The sequence below is a fragment of the Aristolochia californica genome, unplaced genomic scaffold, assembly GCF_029961685.1.
Source record: "Aristolochia californica isolate CCGP_79_NKW_82.1479 unplaced genomic scaffold, dmAriCali1.0.hap1 SCAF_10, whole genome shotgun sequence".
Lineage (NCBI taxonomy): Eukaryota > Viridiplantae > Streptophyta > Magnoliopsida > Piperales > Aristolochiaceae > Aristolochia > Aristolochia californica.
In genome coordinates this window covers 4,722,159-4,741,686 of record NW_027181771.1, presented here as the reverse complement: position 1 = coordinate 4,741,686, position 19,528 = coordinate 4,722,159, and the positions used below count along the sequence as shown (strand labels likewise).

At 42.5% G+C, this 19,528-nt stretch overlaps 1 protein-coding gene across 1 annotated transcript in view; it reads left to right on the top strand.

Annotated features, from left to right (window-relative positions):
- Positions 1-19,528, top strand: part of LOC137934304 (nardilysin-like) — a 68,742-nt gene that overhangs the window by 41,205 nt on the left and 8,009 nt on the right. The window contains exons 13-17 of the mRNA XM_068778593.1: positions 1,279-1,428; positions 1,506-1,688; positions 1,849-2,052; positions 9,507-9,613; positions 16,800-16,953. Coding sequence (XP_068634694.1) covers positions 1,279-1,428; positions 1,506-1,688; positions 1,849-2,052; positions 9,507-9,613; positions 16,800-16,953 — 798 coding nt within the window. The remainder of the gene's footprint in view (positions 1-1,278; positions 1,429-1,505; positions 1,689-1,848; positions 2,053-9,506; positions 9,614-16,799; positions 16,954-19,528) is intronic.

Sequence of the window (19,528 nt, the reverse complement as noted above, 5' to 3'; positions counted from 1 at the left end):
TTTCCATGAGAAATATCAAATGCACAAATTATTTAGTATCATGCTGACAAATTTTGAATCTTTGTCTACTTTGCTTCCTGTTTTTTGTTTTTATGTTCATTTTATTACTTCTTTTGTTATTTATGATGCTGTCAATAGTGATTGTAATTGGATTTATGTTCCTAGGTCGGCTAATTGTATAGGTGATGGTTTACCAAAAGAGGGGGGGAGGGGGGGTTCCCTCTTTTCTATCATTGTTAGGAGCCCGCTCCTTAGCCTGTTTTCTTGTTGCCTTTGGGCTTTAATTTCATTCTCCTTTCTAAAAAATCATAAAAAGAATTCTGTTGCCATGGTCATTGTTTCTAGGACAATATGTAGTTTTGTTTTTTTGAATGTTGATTATAAACACAGATGCCCCTTACCCTTGGTAAGATTTGAACTCAATACCTCACACTTGAAACCTGCTCCCCTCCCATGTGACTATTGAGCTAAAAGCCCAAACCACTACGACAATATGAAGTTGACTCTGAGAATTCACTGATCTTTGCGTGTTCTATATTTAGTAATTTGCATGCACATAATTTTTCTAGAGATAATTCTGATGAGAATTATTGTAATATTCTGTAGAGAGCTTGTTAATCTCTTTATCCTTTTTCTTCTGATTTTTTTTTTTTTTAATTTTTATCTTCTCTTCCATTGGTAGGGGTCGGCATGGAAATCCCGAATCCAACCTTGACGCCAACCCTGTGCAAACCCTTGATAGAAATGGAAATCCAACCTTGCCCTCTCCCCTCTCCCCTCTCCTGAACCCCGTCCTAGTATCCTTGGCCTATGACCCTTTCTATCTTTTGTTTATCTTTAAAATGTTTTTAAAATTCAAAAAACAAAAACAATATAATACATAAAATCAATTTTGTGGTATAAAAGTAAAGAAAAATCAAGAATATCGTGAGAAAACTAGGGGAAATTCATCCTTTTATTTCTGAACATATATGCCATGTTAATTTTGATGTAAGGATAATCTAGCAACTCGATCCATGGATCGAGTTAAGGGAAGCCCGAAACTATGGGTTTTTCCTCCTAATCCCATCTCCATTCTACAGTGTGAGGGGAAGCACCTGAAACTGTGTTTAACCTGATTTATGCCCACGCCTACAAGGGTCCTGTTTATATGGCATTGTGAAGTTGTTTTTGAGAGTTGGTCTAGTCTCCGTATTTGTTTGTGTATCTGTGAACATATGACCTGTACACAATGACATTACCTAATTCAGCTATTGAGAGTTTGTATTTTATGTCCAGGCAGGTGTGGCCAAGCTGGAGACCTCTTTGGCTATAATTGGTGACAAACTTGAATTGAAGCTCTTTGGTTTCAATGACAAGCTCCAAGTTTTACTGATCCAAATTTTGAACATATCAAAGTCTTTTTCTCCATCTGCTGATCGTTTTAAGGTGTGAAACAACTGTCTTGACTGCACCAAATTTCTTGTTTGTTTTTTCAAACATAAATAACCATCTCATCACAGCAGGTCATTAAAGAGGACATGGAGAGATCATATAGGAATGCCAATATGAAGCCTTTAACTCATGCGACATACTTGAGATTACAAGCCCTGCGGCAGAAGTTTTGGGATGTCGATGACAAGCTTTCTTGCCTGAGAGACTTAACTCTTCTCGATCTAAAAGCTTTTATACCGGAGCTTCTTTCTCAGGTACATGAGTTATCTTGAGATTGGAAAACTATTTTAATTATCTTGAGATTGGAAAAGCGTTTTATGTTTTTATCTTGTATTGTGTGATCTGCACTACCTATTTCCATATTTACTAGTTGAGATTGAATTAAGAACGACATTAATTTGTTGAAAAATGCAGCTGCACATTGAGGGCCTCTGTCATGGTAATTTATCAGCTGACGAGGCAAAGAATGTATCAATCATATTCAAGAATGCATTTTCTGTTCAACCTCTACCAGTGGAGATGAGGCATCAAGAAAATATTTTAAGTATAGCCTCTGGAGCTAGCTTCATCAGAAATGTATCCGTGAAGAATAAATTGGAGACCAACTCCGTTGTTGAGGTACTTGAATATTTACCCTTTCCTCAATATATACATTCAAGGTTTTCTTTAACCCTGCATGGATCTTGATTCAAATTACACCTTACCCAGCCCAAAAAATGATTCATTCTTTAATATTTTGTAATTAATTGTTTTGAAATATGTAAGAGACAATCAAAGGCCATAACAGTGAAAGGGAGGAGCTGAAAGATTGAGAGTGTGAGGGAAGAGAGACAGTCAGGCTTTTGTACTGGTCTTCGAAGACAATTCGCCCTTCATGTGATTCATGTAAAGTATGGTTAAGTAGGAACCGACAACCTAACTTTAATTTTGAAGTCTTACCAAAACACAATACTGCTTTTTTTTGTTGAAATGTTGATAATTTTATTTCAAAGAAAAAGAAGATACATCAAGGGAGACCTCCCCTAACAAGAAGAGATTGAAAGGAGGGGGGGGGGGGGGGGGGGGGGGGGGGGGGGGGTGCTAATTTAGCGCACAAATCAGCAGCCGAATTGGCTGATCTAGGTACATAAGACCAAGTACAAGAAATGGTGGATACAATGTCCAAAATATCAAGACAAATCTGCCAATGATGCTATGGGGGGAAAGATGAGGGGGAGGACCATCCGATGACAATCTTGGCGTCTCCCTCCACAATGAGGGGACCACTGAGGTAGTTTTGAAAATTTCGCAAGCTGTGAAGGAGACCGGAGAGCTCAGCAGTGGTCGAGTCAACAATTCCGAGAGGGCCAGAGTAAGAGAGGATGGCAGTGCCCGTTGGAGAAAAAATCACCCCACCAAACCAAGCCAAACCTAGCTTCCCAAAGGAGCTACCATCAAAGTTTAGCTTATAATATCCGGAGAGAGGAGGCTCCCAAACAGCAACTCGGCGAGGGGCAGTAGGGACCGACATCTGAGCGATAATCTTCCAATTGGTGCGGACCGGGGCACAAGAGAGGCAGGCAAAGTACAGTTAAACTGTATGGAATTCCTTTCCTTCCAGAGACACTAAGGAACGAAAGCAATGCAAGTAGTCAACAGAAGCTTGCCCAGGCGGGTTCCAGAAGAAAAACGACACATGGTGCTCAGGTCAAGTGGGATGTAGAAGCTGAGTCCCATGTTGTCAATCATGTAGGTCTAGACCTTCCTGGCGAAGTCACAATGGTGGAGGGGGTGATTCACAATTGTTAAGGAAAAGTCCCACATTGATTAGTGAGTACAAAGATCTTGAGTTTATTAGTTGGGAAAGAGGCTTCCTAAGTTGGTTAGTCATTTTAGGATGGGCCTTGGACCCAACTTCACATGGTATCAGAGCAGGTACTCATATGTGGGTCTACACCTAAATTATCCACTTGTAGAGCCACAAAAGAGGGCCTACACCTAAACTATCCACTTGTAGAGCCATAAAAGAGGGCCTACACTTTAAATTATCCACTTGTAGAGCCACAAAAGAGGGCCTACACCTAAAATTATCCACTTATAGAGTCACGAAAGAGGGCCTACACGTGAGGGGGAGTGTTAAGGAAAAGTCCTACATGGATTAGTGAGTACAAAAATCTTGAATTTATTAGTTGGGAAAGTGGTTTCCTAAGTTGGCTAGTCATTTTAGGATGGGTCTTGGACCTAACTTTACAACAGTTTCAGCCACCATCCCGCAGAAGGGGCAGAGAGGATCAGGAGTTGTGTTGCCACACCTAATAAGGTTGTCTGTAGTAAGGAACTTGTTGTGGCAGGCACTCCACAAGAAAAACTTCACCTTGGGCGGGGCCGAGAGGTGCCATGCATGAGCAGCTTGATGTGGGGCAGGAGGCCAGGTCCTTCCCATAAGGTGACGGTAGGCTGAGGAGACCGAGAATCGCCTGCTGTCGTAAGAGCGCCAAATCATCCGATCAGTCGTCTGAGGGCAAACCATAACACTACCGAGACTATAATTCAAGCCACAAACAGAAATGACTTCCTCATTAGTAAGACTGCGTCTAAGGCTGAGATTCCATGAGCCATTCCGCCAAGCGTCAGAGACAAATAAGTTGCGGCTAGTGGTTAGCTGAAGCAGTGGTGGGTAAGACGAGGCAAGAGAGCCATCACCTGACCACCAATCTGTCCAGAAACGCAGATTGGAGCCATCTCCAACAAAGAACCGAATGACAATGCAAAAAGAGGAGAACAAATGAAACATGGTTTTCCTGATGGGGGAGAGATGACGACAGTTGCCGCCAGTGATCCATCTATCACCAAGACACCAAAGCTTGAAGGCAACCAATCACTTCCACGAAGCCCTCGAGGAAGAGTTGAGCTTCCAAAACCACTTGAGCAATAGAGCATGTCCCATTTCCTTGGTGTGCCTGATCTCGAGCCTATCCAAAGATTTTGGCTTACACACTTCATCCCAACTGACAAAGTGATAGTGAAACTCATTTTCAGGGCCACGCCACAGAAAACATCTCTTGATCATGTCAATGCGCCGGCTAATAGAGGCGGGGCAAGCCAGGAAAGAGAGGAAGTAGTTAGGAGTACCTGCGAGGCATGATTTTAAGAGGATCAATTTACTAGCCTTGGAGAGCATCCTACCCTTCGAAGAGGAGAGGCATCGCTCAAGCTGCTCAATCACAGGAGCCCAGAGATCCATCTGGTGTCTACTGTCAATAAGAGGAAGACCCAGGTAGTATGGGGGAGCAATCACAACGGGACATCCTAGAGTCTCTACCATAATTTGAAGCAAGAGGGGATCAATGTGATATCCCATGATGGTTGACTTTCCCCAATTAACTTTCTCACTAGAAGTGATTCTCAAAAAGGCCGAGAAGGGCCTTAATGTTGCGGACCTGGTCAAGTGTGCCGATGCCGAAGCAAATGGTGTCATCCACGAACTGAAGCAGGGGATGTCAAATCAACTTTATTCGAAGACGGCCTCTAACCAACCAATGTTGCGGGCAGAGTAGAACATAGAGGATAAGTACTCAACAGTGATGTTGAAGAGGAGTGGGGAGAGGGGGTCTCCGTAACGGATGCCTTGAGTGTCTTGGAAGAAGCCACAGACCGTGCCATTGAGGTGCAAGGAGTAAGAGGTTGAAGAGATAGAACTGTGGATCCAAAATCTCCATTTGTCCCCGAAGTCTATACGCTGCACAATGTCGTCCAGGAGGGACCAACTAACTCGGTCGAAAGCCTTCTCGAGGTCCAACTTAAGGACAAACCGTGGCCAGCCCATTTTGGCAAAATGATCCACAATTTCATGTGTGGCCATAGCTGAGTCAAGTATATCACGGCCTTAGATAAAAGCAGTTTGGCCCAGGTGGAAGATAGTAGGTAGAACAACCTTGAGACGAGGAGCCAGGATGCGGCGATGATCTTGTAGGGACTCGAAATGAGGCTGATCGGCTGATAATCCTAAGGGCGCTCCACACTAGTTTTCTTGGGGGACCAAAGTAATAAGAGAAGCACCCACGCTCTTAAAGGTGATTCCACGATCAAATAAGCTTCGGACCATGGGCCAGCAAGCCTTGTAGAATTACCCGTTGAATCCGTCAGGCCCCGGGGCCTTATCCTGGGGGAGTCCTAGTATAGCATCCTCAACCTCCAAGTCAGAGAAAGAAAGCTCAATGAAACTCGCCAGAATTGGGGAAATTGCGGAGAAGTGAAGGTTGGAGAGCCTAGGCCGGTGGTGGTGCTCTTCTCTGTAAAGATCTGCAAACAAATTGAGAAAATCATCAGTAATGGAGGTCCTATCCAAGGTAACCTCGTTGTCAATAGACAAGGAGGTGACCCGGTTAGTCCTCCTACGGGTCGAAGCGATGACATGGAAGAACTTTGTGTTAGCATCCTCCTCGGCCAACCACTTGAAGCGGGCTTTTTGCTTCCATTGAAACCTTTCGAAGTGTAGAATAGATTGAAAATTGCATTGAAGAGACATGCGGTTAGAAAACTCAGCATGAGTAAGACACACCTTTGTTCCTCAACCATATCAAGAGTAGCAATTTGAGACTAGAGAGAGGATTTCTGAGAGGAGGCAGCAAGGCGACGCTCCGAGGACCATGATTTGAGCTTTACTTTGAGGCGCTTCAACTTGTGGGGGAGAGACCAGCCATCATAGTTAGGGTCCCCAAAGGTTTCCCACCATCAAGCGATGTTGTCGGCGAAGTGCATATCCAACAACCAAGAATTATCAAACCTGAAAGGGCAGGCCTCCATTTATCAAGTTTGGTATCAATCTGAATAGGCTAGTGGTCGGAGCTAGCACGACTCAAAACCGACCCACTGGTGTTGGTGTAAAGTTTGAGCTAGTCACCAGTGGCAAGGAACCAAGAAAACGTCTTGCCAGAGAGGTTGATTTCTTCCAACTCAAAATTGCTGATAAAGTCAGCAAATTGCCTCATGGTTGAGGTAGTTCGGGAGGTAGGGGGAGACTTCTCATTACAAAGGTTGCATTGAAATCCTCGGCAAGGAGCCAAGGAATGGGCCAAAGAGGTAGAAGGCCAGAAATCTCATCCCAAAAAGAGCGACGATCCCGGTATCAGGTAGGGCCATAAATACCGGCAAACCCCCAAGTGAAACCAGTGCATCTGTCACCCAACTTAACTCCAATAGAGAAAGAGCCAGTCACGTGATCTAAGACTTCAACTGTAGAGGAGTTCCAGAGGAGAAAGAGGCCACCAGAAAACCCAGTAGCATTGATGGTAAGCCATTCCAAATTATTACAACCCCAGAGGTTATGCATAATGGAATTGGAAGGATTTTGATATTTAGATTCTTGGAGGATTACAATAGATGGGTTACTTCTAGAAAGAAGATTACGAATGGTAGTACGCATTCTTGATGATCCAAGCCCATGAACATTCCAAGAAAGAATAATCATTTCTTGACTTCTACAAACTCATGATGTGGTCTTACCACCCGAAATGTTATCATTCTAAACCACTCCCATTCTTCGAGCCAACTTGGAGATACGACGCCAAGTTTCATCATCAAACTGGTGGCGCTCATTCTGCAAAGCCAATTGGAGTTGCTAGTTTCTGTCATCCGGCGGTGGAAAGCATAGGTCTCCATGAATCACTTCCCCTGATTGGCAGGGAGGACCACTGGGCTCCCCGGGAGGGGGGCTTGGCCAGAAGTGCGACGATGACGCTGGTAGGTCGCTAGATGAAGGGGTGATCTAGTAACAGGTTGTCTGGCTGCCGGAAAGGAGAGGGGAGGTGGGTCTAGGAGGGGCCTGACTCATCGGTGAGGTCCATACGAGCGATAGGAGGGGCAATGGTGGTAGATAGGGTCTAGGGGGGAGTATTTCGGAGGGGTTCTTGTTGCAAAAGGGGGCTATGGGTATGGCTATGTGGGAGCGGGAGTGGGGGAATCGAGTTGCTGTAGGTGTGTGAGATGCTGGCAACCGTCCCAACTAGGGGGCCACAAGGCGAGAAAAGAGATGGCCAAGTGTCAGAGGGAGGGCGGGGGGTCCTGGTATCAATGCTATACCAGGTAGGGGTAGGGGTGTCAGTGTGGTGGGGGGATCTTTGTGGGGGATCAGGTTCTGATGGGAAAGGTGAGGTAGGTAGTCTGAGACATAGGGGCAGAAGGTTGTACGGGGGCACGGTGGTGCCAGGGGGGTGGGGGTGCTTGATGACCAGGTACAGGGTTGTTCTTGCCAGTGAGATAAACTATCTCCCACAAGTTCTCCAAATGTGATACCAAGCTAGAGGTGTGGTTGATCAACTTCAAGACATAGGAAGGTCGTCCCAGAGTGAACGCGGTTGGGGCTGATGAAGAGCCTGGCTCAGTCAAGTCATCGGCATTCAGCTGTGCTACTGTCTAGTCTGATCAAAGTACCAAAGCGGCTGGCAATGAGACTAAATACACTGCTCTCCCAGAGTTCAAGCGGAAGGCCCGTAATCTGAATCCTCTGAACGAGGCTACGGTGATGCAAGGAGGGGCCCCAGTCACGGACTGAAGCAATGGGGGTAGAGACTGCAAGCCGAGTTGCCATCCAACGGTCATCAATTGAGCGGAAGGTGACTATCCACTTGTCTGGGCAGAGATATGATGCCAGGGGGCTGTAGTTCAGGCACATGTGGCATTGGAACCAGCCTGATATGAGCTGGCCCTCAGCCGGTGGCGTGCTGGAGGAGACCAAGGCAGCACAGAGGAGGCAGTCAAAACCATGGCAAATCAGGTTTGGAAGGATTGAAATGGTGTTATGGTTTTGTTCCAAGTGGGAAGGGTTTGAGCTTTGTGGAGCTGGGTATGAAACGAGGGGAGTAGGAATCGGAATTGATTTTTGGGCTAGGGGGTCTGCTGGGTTAGGAGGGGCAAGTGGGATTAGTTTTCTGGATTGTCGGGTTGGGGAGCAAAAGGGGCAAAGGGGGGTAGTTTGGTCGGGGAAGGTTGGTACTGGACGGTGATGGGGGTGGAAGAAAGTGGCGGATGGCGCGGGTGAGCTGATTCCAGCCGAAGCCGGAGTTGGTTCTTTTTGGGATAGCGACTTGGGCCATGGTTGTGGTGTCTTTGTGCTGCGAAATTTTGCATTCAAAGCGGTTCCCATGGCGGATCGTACAAAAATAATATCACCAGGATCCTTACCAGAGCTCTCTGGTTCTGGGCGTTGTCCTCATATCTTCAACAGTTGCTGCCGAGAAGGTAGTGAGGAAAGAAGCACCGCCCGACAAAGGAACAATGATGAAGGCATGGTGTTCCCATGTTTTTACTGTAATACGGACGTTTTCAGCACTCCGGAGGGTCACCTGAGTGATTGTGATTGCTGTAGGACCAAAAACGAAGTGAAAAGCTGGTTCTCAGGGTCGTCTTCTCCGGCTCCGGCGGTGAACAGTGGTCCAGCTGGTGGCGTCGCTGTCGTCATAGGTAGCATGACCACTGTTCAAGCTTTCCTCACTGCTGTTGCTCTCGGAATCACCAGAGAAGTGATATTGAGAGTGTCGAACAGCATTTGGAGGCCATCGGGTGTCACCTGCGGAAGTTGTAGGTCTTCGTTGCCGTCGAGGGGAATGAGAGGGGGAAAGTTCTCCCCTTGGATTGCCGTCGGAGGTGGGGGTCTCGATTGGGAACAACGAGTATCTTTTAGCTTTTCTCCCCGAAAAACCACGATCAGATCTGGTTCGATGAGCAGCTGGACTGCTCGTCGATTTGTCTCGAGGACTCGTCTGCCGTCGTCACGTCAGGCTGCTGGTCCTCGACTCCCGTTGAATCTCCCTCCGATCTGGTCTCTCTCTTCTCTCTTGTCGCGACATTCTTAGGCGCACGTTAGCACCTTTTAGCTCTCGACGCACGATACGACACTCTCTTTCTCACTTAACTCCAAAAAAAAAAAAAAAACACAATACTGCTTCAAACTCTTTAAACTTAGTTTCCAGTTGGAGACATCATGACCTGACATGAAGGGCATAATAATGCTTCAGATCTAAATCTCCTGTATTCTTCTTAATCTCAAACAATCTGATTTATTTGTTTTCCCTTTGTGATTATCTATTTTGTAGCTTTATTTTCAAATTGAGCCAGATGTTGGATTGGAAGCAACCAGATTGAGAGCCATAGCTGATCTGTTCGATGAGATAATTGAAGAGCCATATTTTAATCAACTAAGGTATTTCCATTTGTTTCCTAGTATTTATCTTAAAGATCATGGTAGATTAATTCACATTAAAATAAAAATAGGGAGAGGAAAAGAAGGAAAAAAAGAGAAAGGAAACAGGAAGAGAAGAAGCGTGTCAGTTTTTATGGCAATAGAATTAGGGGTTGACAACGTCTCTTCTAATTCTTTTTAAAAATATTTGAGGACTAAATAACCGTTTAAAGCAGTATTTTGAGTGAATGCACAGAAATAACCAGTAAGACTTATTGTCACTCTCTGCCTGGTTATTTTCTTAGTCTTGTATTGATTGTTTTGTTAGAGAGCAAGAGAGAGAAGAAGAAAGAAGAGTTTGAAGTTTGCAACGTGAAAAAGGGAAAAAGCCTGAGAGAAAGATGGAAAAGAGAGAAAACAACAAAGAAAATCAAGGCTGGAGATGAGGCTGTCTTTCTGATGAGTTCCAGTTCTTCAAACTCTGTTATAAATTTACATCAGAACTACAAAAATAACTTTTTAATCAAACAAGGGTAATAAAATAATTTGATAACTAGATCCATGGCAAAGTGACTAATCCTTGTTCTCATGCGGCCTCCTCCAGCTGGTTCATATATCCCCAGCTTGCTGCAACTGTTGACAACTGTGCCTAATACAAATGCTTTTCTAAATGTATCTTCTATCTGATTCTGTAAACAAACATGCTGGGTTGAAATAACCTTCTTCTACACCTTGTCTCTTAAAAAGTTACTCGATTTCAATTTGTTTGGTTTGTTCATGGAAGACAACTTTGATAGCTGTATGGAAGACACTCAAATTCTGGTGACGCTTGCCATGAGAGGAGCAAAACACATAAAATTTGTTACTCATATTTCCCAAAGCATTTTTAGTACACAGAACATGGATTTGAGGATCAAATTACACTTTTATTTCATTATAAAAAATTTGGATACATTGATGACTTTGGGTATTTCTTTAAGTTAATAAATGAAAAATGTCTTGACTAAAATCATCAATAAAAGATAGTAAATAGATCAAAGTGTCCTCACTAAAATCATCAATAAAAGACAAAAAATACTTATTGACTAGATTGATTAGGAACTTGACATGGACCCCAAATACCTCAATGGATGACACTAAATGGAAACGAACTTCTTTATTTACTCTAGCAACAGAAACAGCCTTGTGGTGTTTGCCCAACTCACAAGCTTCATAGTAAGCAAGGATGCAGATGCCAACAAATGCAGTAACTGTAGTAGCTTTTGTGGTGACAGATGGCCTAGTTGGAGATGCCATTGGTAGGGAGACAAATGTCTATAGTGTATTAAGATTTTGATCAACCACACTCTTTCAATAAACAGTTCGTCCTTGATGTTACCTTGCCCCTACTAAACACCTTCTTAGGTCAGAAATCCTGAGAGACGCGTATAGAAGGAGAAAAAGGTTACCAAGTAGTTTATATGTTTTGCCAAGTGAGAAATAGATAATAAGCTAATGGAAAAGAAAAAAAAGAAAAAAAAACAAAGTAGAACTGTGGCTTGAGGATCCCATGTCCTAGACGCTCTAGATTCACAACTATCCACCTATTTAACAGATCTATTACTGGAAGGCTTATTTTAGGAAGAGAATTAATGAGAATTTCCTGTCATACGATGAGAGGCTCCCAAATCTATAACCTAAGTGCCAGAAGATGAGGCAAAAAGAGTAAAAATACCTGGGTGTGTCAAAGTAGCCATAGAAGCGAAAAACGATGAAGCTTGCAGCTAGTAGACTGAAGCAATACCTGCACAGTTTTCTATAATAATTTCTGATAATCTTCTTCTGATACAGTTATTATTTTGAGTTTATTCTCAAAAGAATAAGAGCTGCCACCTCCCTGGCAGCTTGGTTAGCCCATGCTGGGCTCCCAAGCTTATCCCAACACTTGTCAGAGAAATAATTATTGTGTCCATAGTGTATCCAGTGATGAGGTCTTTCCTGATCTCTTCTTTTGCCTCACCTCTTACTGGTTCTAATCCATGGCCCTTGTCCCCCTTGATCCTAGAAGGGTTGAGTATCACTAGTGTTAGAAGCAGATACATCATTAGTTTTACAAGTGTACTGTTTAAGGGACTAGTGCATGTTCTGCCACCCTACCAGATACATCATCCAAGGAGGGTTCCTCCGTGCTTGCTAGCATCTATGCATGTATGTCTTCAAATTCTGGCCCCAACGCATTTAAAAATGTTGCAGCAGCCATAATGCATGTAATTACCTAAACCTCTACCATTTGTCTTCTCAATTGTTTTGCATCAGAGGTGAAGAGGTGCTAGATGCTTCTCTCTTCTTCAAAAAAGGTGTTGAAGGGTTGATAGTTGCTTATCTCTTGGAGCACACTTCTCATTTCACCATAATTTTTTTTTCGCATTTCTTTCACCTTTCTGCAGGGCATCTCAAATATCATGCAGTATAATAAAACAGTACTAGAGAACTAATATGAGGTTCCTTGCTATTAAATGTCCAAAACAAACATAAAAGTTTCAGTTACTATAAAAATCAAGATTTGGGTGAAGGGAAAATTGAGAGAAAAAGGACAAAAGAGAAGAAGAGCTTTAGAGCCTGAATGGCGTCCTTGGGAACTATGCACAAATTCCCAGATTCCTTAAATAAGTGTTTTGAGTTAAAAATTACAAAAATACCCCTATACATTTAATAAACCTTAATTTCTTTATATCTTCCTAACCACACATCATATGTACATGGGAATTTAACCAATGAAATAATTTAACAGGCATAACAAGATTACATAATAAAAATTAACTATTGAAGTGGTAAAGTAACTAAAATGCCCCTGGAGGGTAAAATGACCAAAATACCCCTGTATGTATTTTCTAACACTCCCCCTCAAGCTAGAACATATATATCCAGGAGTCCCTGCTTGTTGCAAAATGATATAAATTCTTGTTTGCCAAGTGCTTTGGTGAATACATCTCCCAACTGATCTCCAGACTGAACAAACGGATTTACCACCTCCTTTTTCATCACCGCATCTCGAATGAAGTGGTAATCTACTTCTTCATGTTTAGTCCTCTCATGGAAAACTGGGTTACTTGCAATAAAGATTGCAACCTGATTATCACAAACATTGCTCATCGACTCATCCTAGCTGAAACCCAACTCTCGTGAGACTGACCTAACCCTCATGAACTCGCTAACTATGTGAGCCATCGCTTTGTATTCAACTTTTGCACTAGACCGGGCTACAACATTCTGCTTTTTACTTCGCCAACAAACCAAATTTGCTCCTAGGAAGACACAATACCTAGAGGTTGACTCTCTGTCCAGTTTGGACTCTGCATAATTTGCATAAGAGAAAACCTCTATCTTCATATGATTGTTAGGTCTAAAGAAAAGACATTTTCCTGGTGTTCCTTTCAAATACCTTAAAAATTCTTTGTGCAACATCTAACTGTATTTTTCGAAGACACTCTTGAAGCATGTCTGTGACATACATATTATGTCATCACAATGCCTTCTTTACTTTTCGCTACTTCAATACCCAAAAAGTACACAATTTCAATAGACCTCTTTATCATAAACAAGGAGTGATCACAATGACTCCTCATGAACCCCATAGCCATCACAAATTTTATCCCAAATAGAATCTATCACAACCCCAGATACCTACAGCTGCCATCCACGTCTTATCCCCCGAAATAACTACACCCCCATCCTCTCCCCCCTTCCTCACCTCCGAGAAATCCTCACCCCAAAACTCCTCCTCCTCCCCTTGCCACATTCCAGTTCCGGAATAGAGGCCAACCGAGATAGGACCCAATGTTACTTCTAGAGACCCCCACAACCCAGAGGTAGGGAACTTCATCTTTTCAGAGCCGGGTGAAAGAGCTCAAAATTATGTGGCTGCTCTCCAGACAGAACAACAAAAATTCGACCCAGAAACTTGGGCCCAGATAGTGGAACTTGCCAAGGTGATGGGCACCGTCTACATGGAGCCCCTCCTAGGAGATAACAACTGTTTGAGAAGTCCAAGAAAAAGACAACTGATCAATGATCATTCTCTCTTGAAATGTTCGTGAAATTGGATCCTTGCGGCGCCGCGCCGCGCCTTAGTTCGAGACCTCCTTGCCTCTACCAAGACAAATATAGCTATTCTACCTCTTGGATATATCCGTGAGTTGTGGCCCCTTAAGGAGCCTGGATGGATTTCTATGGATGCAATTGGATCGGCTGGTGGCATTCTGATGATGTGGGACACAAATAACATTGAGGTGCTAGATCGTTGTTGCGGCACTTACTCCCTTGAAATCAAGCTAAGAGACAAAGGATCAGGGAACATTTGGTGTCTAGGGGGGGGGGGGGGGGGGTCATTCCGGGATGACCTCTTGAGGACTTGTCAGAGGTAGCCCATTCCTCTGATGATTGCGGAAGATTTCAATGTTATCCGCTTCTGCCACGAGAAATCCCCGCCCTCTTGGAGAATCACTACCTCCATGAGGCTATTTGCAAACTTTATTGGCGGTTGGGACCTAGACGGGATTACCCTATCTGGGAAGACCTTCACTTGGTCAAATGGTAGACAGTCCCCCGTCCTCTCCTAGCTTGACCGTTTCTTAGCCAACAATGACTGGCTCCAGTTATGTAGTAATGTCATAGGCAAAGTTCTCAATTGGGTTGTCTCTGATCATTGGCCGATTATGGAGGCTTCACCGCCCCTAATCTTTCTTGTCCCCTTTGTAGTGAGTGCGATGAGGCAGTCCAGCATGTTCTCATACACTGGATTTTCGTGGCAAGTCTGGATGAAGATTTTTCAGAAGATTGGGCTCCAAGTGGGTCTACATCAAGACCTTTTCGGCACCTTTGAGATGGTTCGAGGGATTCAGCTTCCTCGGTGGGGCAAGTTGATACTTTCGGCCTGTCTTGCACATGTTCCATGGTGCATTTTGCTCGAGTGGAACAATCGAGGATTCAACTCCAAAGCTTGCACCCCGGACAACACAACTTCTCATGTCGTGGGCCTCATCTCAAGCTGGCTTCATACAAGGAAGGAATTTGCCACTCTATCGGGTGTTTCCCTTCGGGAAAATTGGAGTTCGATCACCCATATGTCTGGTCCCTGTAGAACTCTGAGTATGGTCTTCTGGGATCCTCTCCCTTGCGATTGCATTAAGCTGAATTTTGATGGTAGTACTATTGGTTGTCTTGGGCCGGCTGGAGCAGGCGGTGTGTTTAGAGGTTACAATAGTGACCCTATTCTTTCTTATGCTGGTCCAATGTGCATTGCCGATGCTAATACTGCTGAAGTTAGTGCTTTGCTGTTCGGCCTCCAAATCTTCAGGGATCGTCTCCATGGCAAGATAATCATTGAAGGCGACTCGAAGACTGTTATTAGTTGGTGTTCCAAAGACAGCTCCCCCACCCCGTTAACGTCACTGGTCCATCACGGATAGTATTGCTGACATTGTATCTTCTATTGATTGTAATTGGAATTTCATTCCTAGATCAGCCAACTCTTTGGCTGATAAATTGGCAAAATTCGGAACTTCCCAGCAATCTCATTGTTTGGGAAGACTTCCCTCCTTTGTAGATTGCTCTTTTGAGCTTTTGTCTTAATAAAATCAGCATCATTAAAAAAAAAAATTCTCAATCATTCCAAAAAAAAAAAAAAAAAAAAAAGCCTCGTAGGAAATGGAGGAACTTCATGAAGTTAGTGAAACTTCTTTCCACCAAGAAAGATCTAAGCTCACATCATATGGTTCCCACCATTTATTATAACAGTGGAGGCACACTACTATCTTTATCTTCAGATAGGTTCTACTTAACAACTGCAGTGATAACTTCTTCAGTTTGACCATCCCCCACAGTATTTTCAACAAACATTTGATATGCAGATGTGAGGAGTGAAACACTCAGCTGCACAATAACCCAAAAGACAGTAGATCATGCTTGAACATATGAACAGGATATTAACTAGTAGATAAATCAGCGCAAATTGCGAATATACTAGGCTCCTAATACTTATAAGTCACACATAATATCAAATCAGTAATAACCCAACCAACAAGCACCCAGTCACTAGGTGCAGAAATCTACTACTTTTAGTGCACAAACACAGTATTCAAACAGACCACATCATTATAAAACTACAATTTTTTTTAATAAACACAAAAAAAAAAAAAAAAACTACAAACTTCATGTAATTCAAGAAATCAGCATGGTTATGGTAAAGAAGCACAACATCAACTGAACCCAACAACAGGCTCTATTGCGTCAATATGAGTCTATGGCTCACTTTTTTGTTTATGAAAGAGTCTATGGCTCACTTAAATCATCAATTGTAGGGAAAAGAGTCTTGGAAGTCCTTGCAAACCAAAAAGTTGAGTTTTTACCAAGAAATCTGATATGGACAGACCAAGGAGAGGAAAAAAGCAAAGGGAAAGGGAAAGATCATACTCTAAGATGAGATATTCTTGTTCTGATATCATATAAATTGAGTAGAAATTTAGGTATCAAGTGAAAGAGAGGAATAAAAAGAGAGAGTAGGTTTGCGTCAAGAGTAATGAAGAAGATTAGGGCACTAAAAGTTGTACTGTCTTCCTCTTTTGCTTCCTTAATTGATCACTTATTACAATGACTATAATATCTCTGAATCCACTATTTTAAGACTTATACTAATAAGTTCTGACATGAATATGCTTCACCTAATAATTACATTTGAAATCATTGGCTTATATTTTTTCATGTACAAAGTGACAGTTTATATCAATATGTTTGGTTCTCTTACAACCGATATTATTATATGCAAACGAGCAGCTGCCAGATTTTTGCAATGGGGACCTATGTGCTTATCCACTTTAATGCCAAAATCTTCTAATGAGCTTTTCGTGTTGCACTTGGCTTGAGCCATCATATGATACTCTGCTTCTTCATGAAACTTGGCAAACATTTGTTTTTTTCTTTACAAGGTACTTGGCAAACTATGTTTTTTACTTTTTCAAGTAACTAGGTATTCACCAGCTATTGTACAATAACTTGTAGTTCTTTTGTCTAATGATCAGCCTGCCAAATTAGAATCAGTGCAATCAAATCAGAATACCCATTACAGCAAACCTTTACTAGATGTTTTCTTTAAATTTCTGAAAGTTCTTCACGCAGCGTCCCTATCATTGGTTCTTGGACTGCTCATAAAGCTGTTATTTTTCTCTCGCAGGACAAAGGAACAACTTGGTTATACTGTTCAAAGTGGTACTCGCATGACATATCGAGTGCTAGGGTTCTGCTTCCTCGTTCAATCTTCTGATTATGATCCTATCTACTTGCATGAGAGAATCAACCATTTTATAAGCAGCCTGCAAGAATTGCTGGTAAGAATCCAAAGTTCATGATAAAATTATCCATATCTGTTTCTTACATTTTTCTTTTTGGTCACAACTATAAAGGAGAAAATATTTATGCCCAGTTAATTTGGTGCAGTGGTTTTTAGGATTTCATACTCATGTAATTTGTAAAGTTGGGTCCAAGGCCTATCCCAAAATGACTAACCAACTTAGGAAACTTCTTTCCTAGCTAATAAACTAAAGATCTTTGTACTCACTAATCCATGTGGGATTATTCCTTAACACTATCCTTCACATGTAGGCCCTCTTCTATGGCTCTACAAGTGGATAATTTAGGTGTAGGCCATCTTTTGTGACTCTACAAGTAGATAATTTAGGTGCAGGCCCTCTTTTGTGGGTCTACAAGTGGATAGTTTAGGTGTATGCCCTCTTTTGTGGGTCTACAAGTGGATAGTTTAGGTGTATGCCCTCTTTTGTGGCTCTACAAGTAAATAGTTTAGGTGTAGGTCCTCTTTTGTGGCTCTACAAGTGGATAGTTGTGTAGGCCTTTTCTTGTAGCTCTACAAGTGGATAATTTAGGGGTAGGCCTCTTTTGTGGCTCTACAAGTGGATAATTTAGGTGTAGGCACAGATGAGTACCCGCTCTGATACCATGTGAAGTTGGATCCAAGGCCAATCCAAAAATGACTAGCCAACTTAGGAAACTTCTTTTCCAGCTACTAAACTAAAAATCTTTGTACTCACTAATCCATGTGGGACTATTCCTTAACATAATTGATGCTCCGAGTTGAATAAGATTTGAGAAGAGGACATGGGATAGAGGGGGTCACAATCCAGTGAGGAGCTGTAGGTGGATAATAGTACTAGGAGGGGTGGCAATGGGTTGGGTCCACTTTGGGTTGACCTAAACTAGTCTTAAAAAGGCGTGAGCAGTTTACTAAATGGGTCAGAAATATAGACATGAACCAAGACCCTCCAGGTCTAGGTCATGTTTGGGTCTATTTTCTGTCAACCCACTTAACAAATAAAAATTTTATAAAATAAGTAAAAACTGAAAAAAGAAGAAAAGTAAGGTAATAAATTTCAAAAAAAAAAATCATATTGGTAGAAAAGCTGTTTTATGAATAGACGAGGTTCCAATTACAATGAATAGATGACACAATGTCAACAATACAATCAGTGATAGGCCAATGGCGCCAAGGGGGGGAGCTATCTTTTGAACACCAACTGATGACAGTCTTAGAATCCCCTTCAATAAACAACTTGCCATGGAGACGCTCTTTGAAGATTTGAAGGCTGAATAGAAGAGCACTCACTTCAGCAGTATTTGAATTAGCAATGCCCACCGGCCCTGCATAAGATAGAATAGGGTCTCCATTGTTGTCTTTAAAAACACTACCAGCTCCAATCGACTTCATTCACCTTAGTAGCATTGATGCCAGGGGGAACAAGCGTTTGATCGCCGCAATTGTGGGGCTTTCCCATCCCCCAATGCCCCTCCCCCCTCTCCTCTCTGGCCACTTCAAGATGAACTTCGATGGCAGTGCCTTTGGCTGCCCTGGTCTTGCTGGTTTTGGTTGGGTAATTCATGATGAAAATAGTTGCCTCCTCTACTCCTTTGTGGGCCCTTTGGGTATTTTTATTACCACATAACTCGCTGGGTTGCTCCAGGGCCTCTTGATCTTTGGGGACCGTCTCGTTGGCCCCCTCATCATCGAAGGTGACTCCAAGGTTGTCATTGACTTGTGCGCAAAGAAAGTCGGGGTGGCACTGGGATACTTATTTTCCCTCCAACACCTTGTTGTGGAGGAAGGCCTGCTTAGTTAGGTTTGTATATTTCTCTCCCTCTTTTATAAAAGTTTTTATATAATTTCATCAAAAAAATACTTCCCATCTAAATTGTATATGGACCCACACCCCAGATCTGCCAATCATTTGGCTGACTATCAGGCAAAAAGGGGTTAATATTCTTAAGTGAGGTGCAGTTTTGTCATATAACTTACTAGTGTGTTATTTAGTCTTAATGTCAGTTATTATGGCCAAAATTTTGATTAGTGAAGAGGTTAGTTAGAGGAGAGGGGTCAAGTAATTGTCCTAATCTCTTTTTTTTGTTGACATGAACTACTTGGTGACTCTCCTTTGCTCTGTTTTTGGTTAAATATTAGTTTACTCTTAATTTACATGGTTTGAGGTTTTGGAATGAGGTTTGACGTTGCTCCCATTTCCTCGTTGTGCTTTTTTTTGTAGCTAATTTGTTCATTGTCTTGAGGTCTATTGATAAATTATCTCGTATTTCAATTAAATGATCTATTGGGATATTCTCATGTCCAAAAAGGTTAAAAATGTTTTAGTTCATCACGAAGAAAGTTTATATCTATGTGGGTGTTACATACTTAAAGAAGTCCCCATTTTTTTCTGATTGGATGTAGTTGTTTTGGGGTTTGTTCCCCCCTTAATGCTTCTACTTTGAGAAGACCCCAATTTTTTTTTATTGGGTGTAGTTGCTTGGGGATTTGTTCCCCCCTTAATGCTTCTACTTTGAGAACCCCAATTTTTTTTTTATTGGGTGTAGTTGTTTGGGGATTTGTTCCCCCCTTAATGC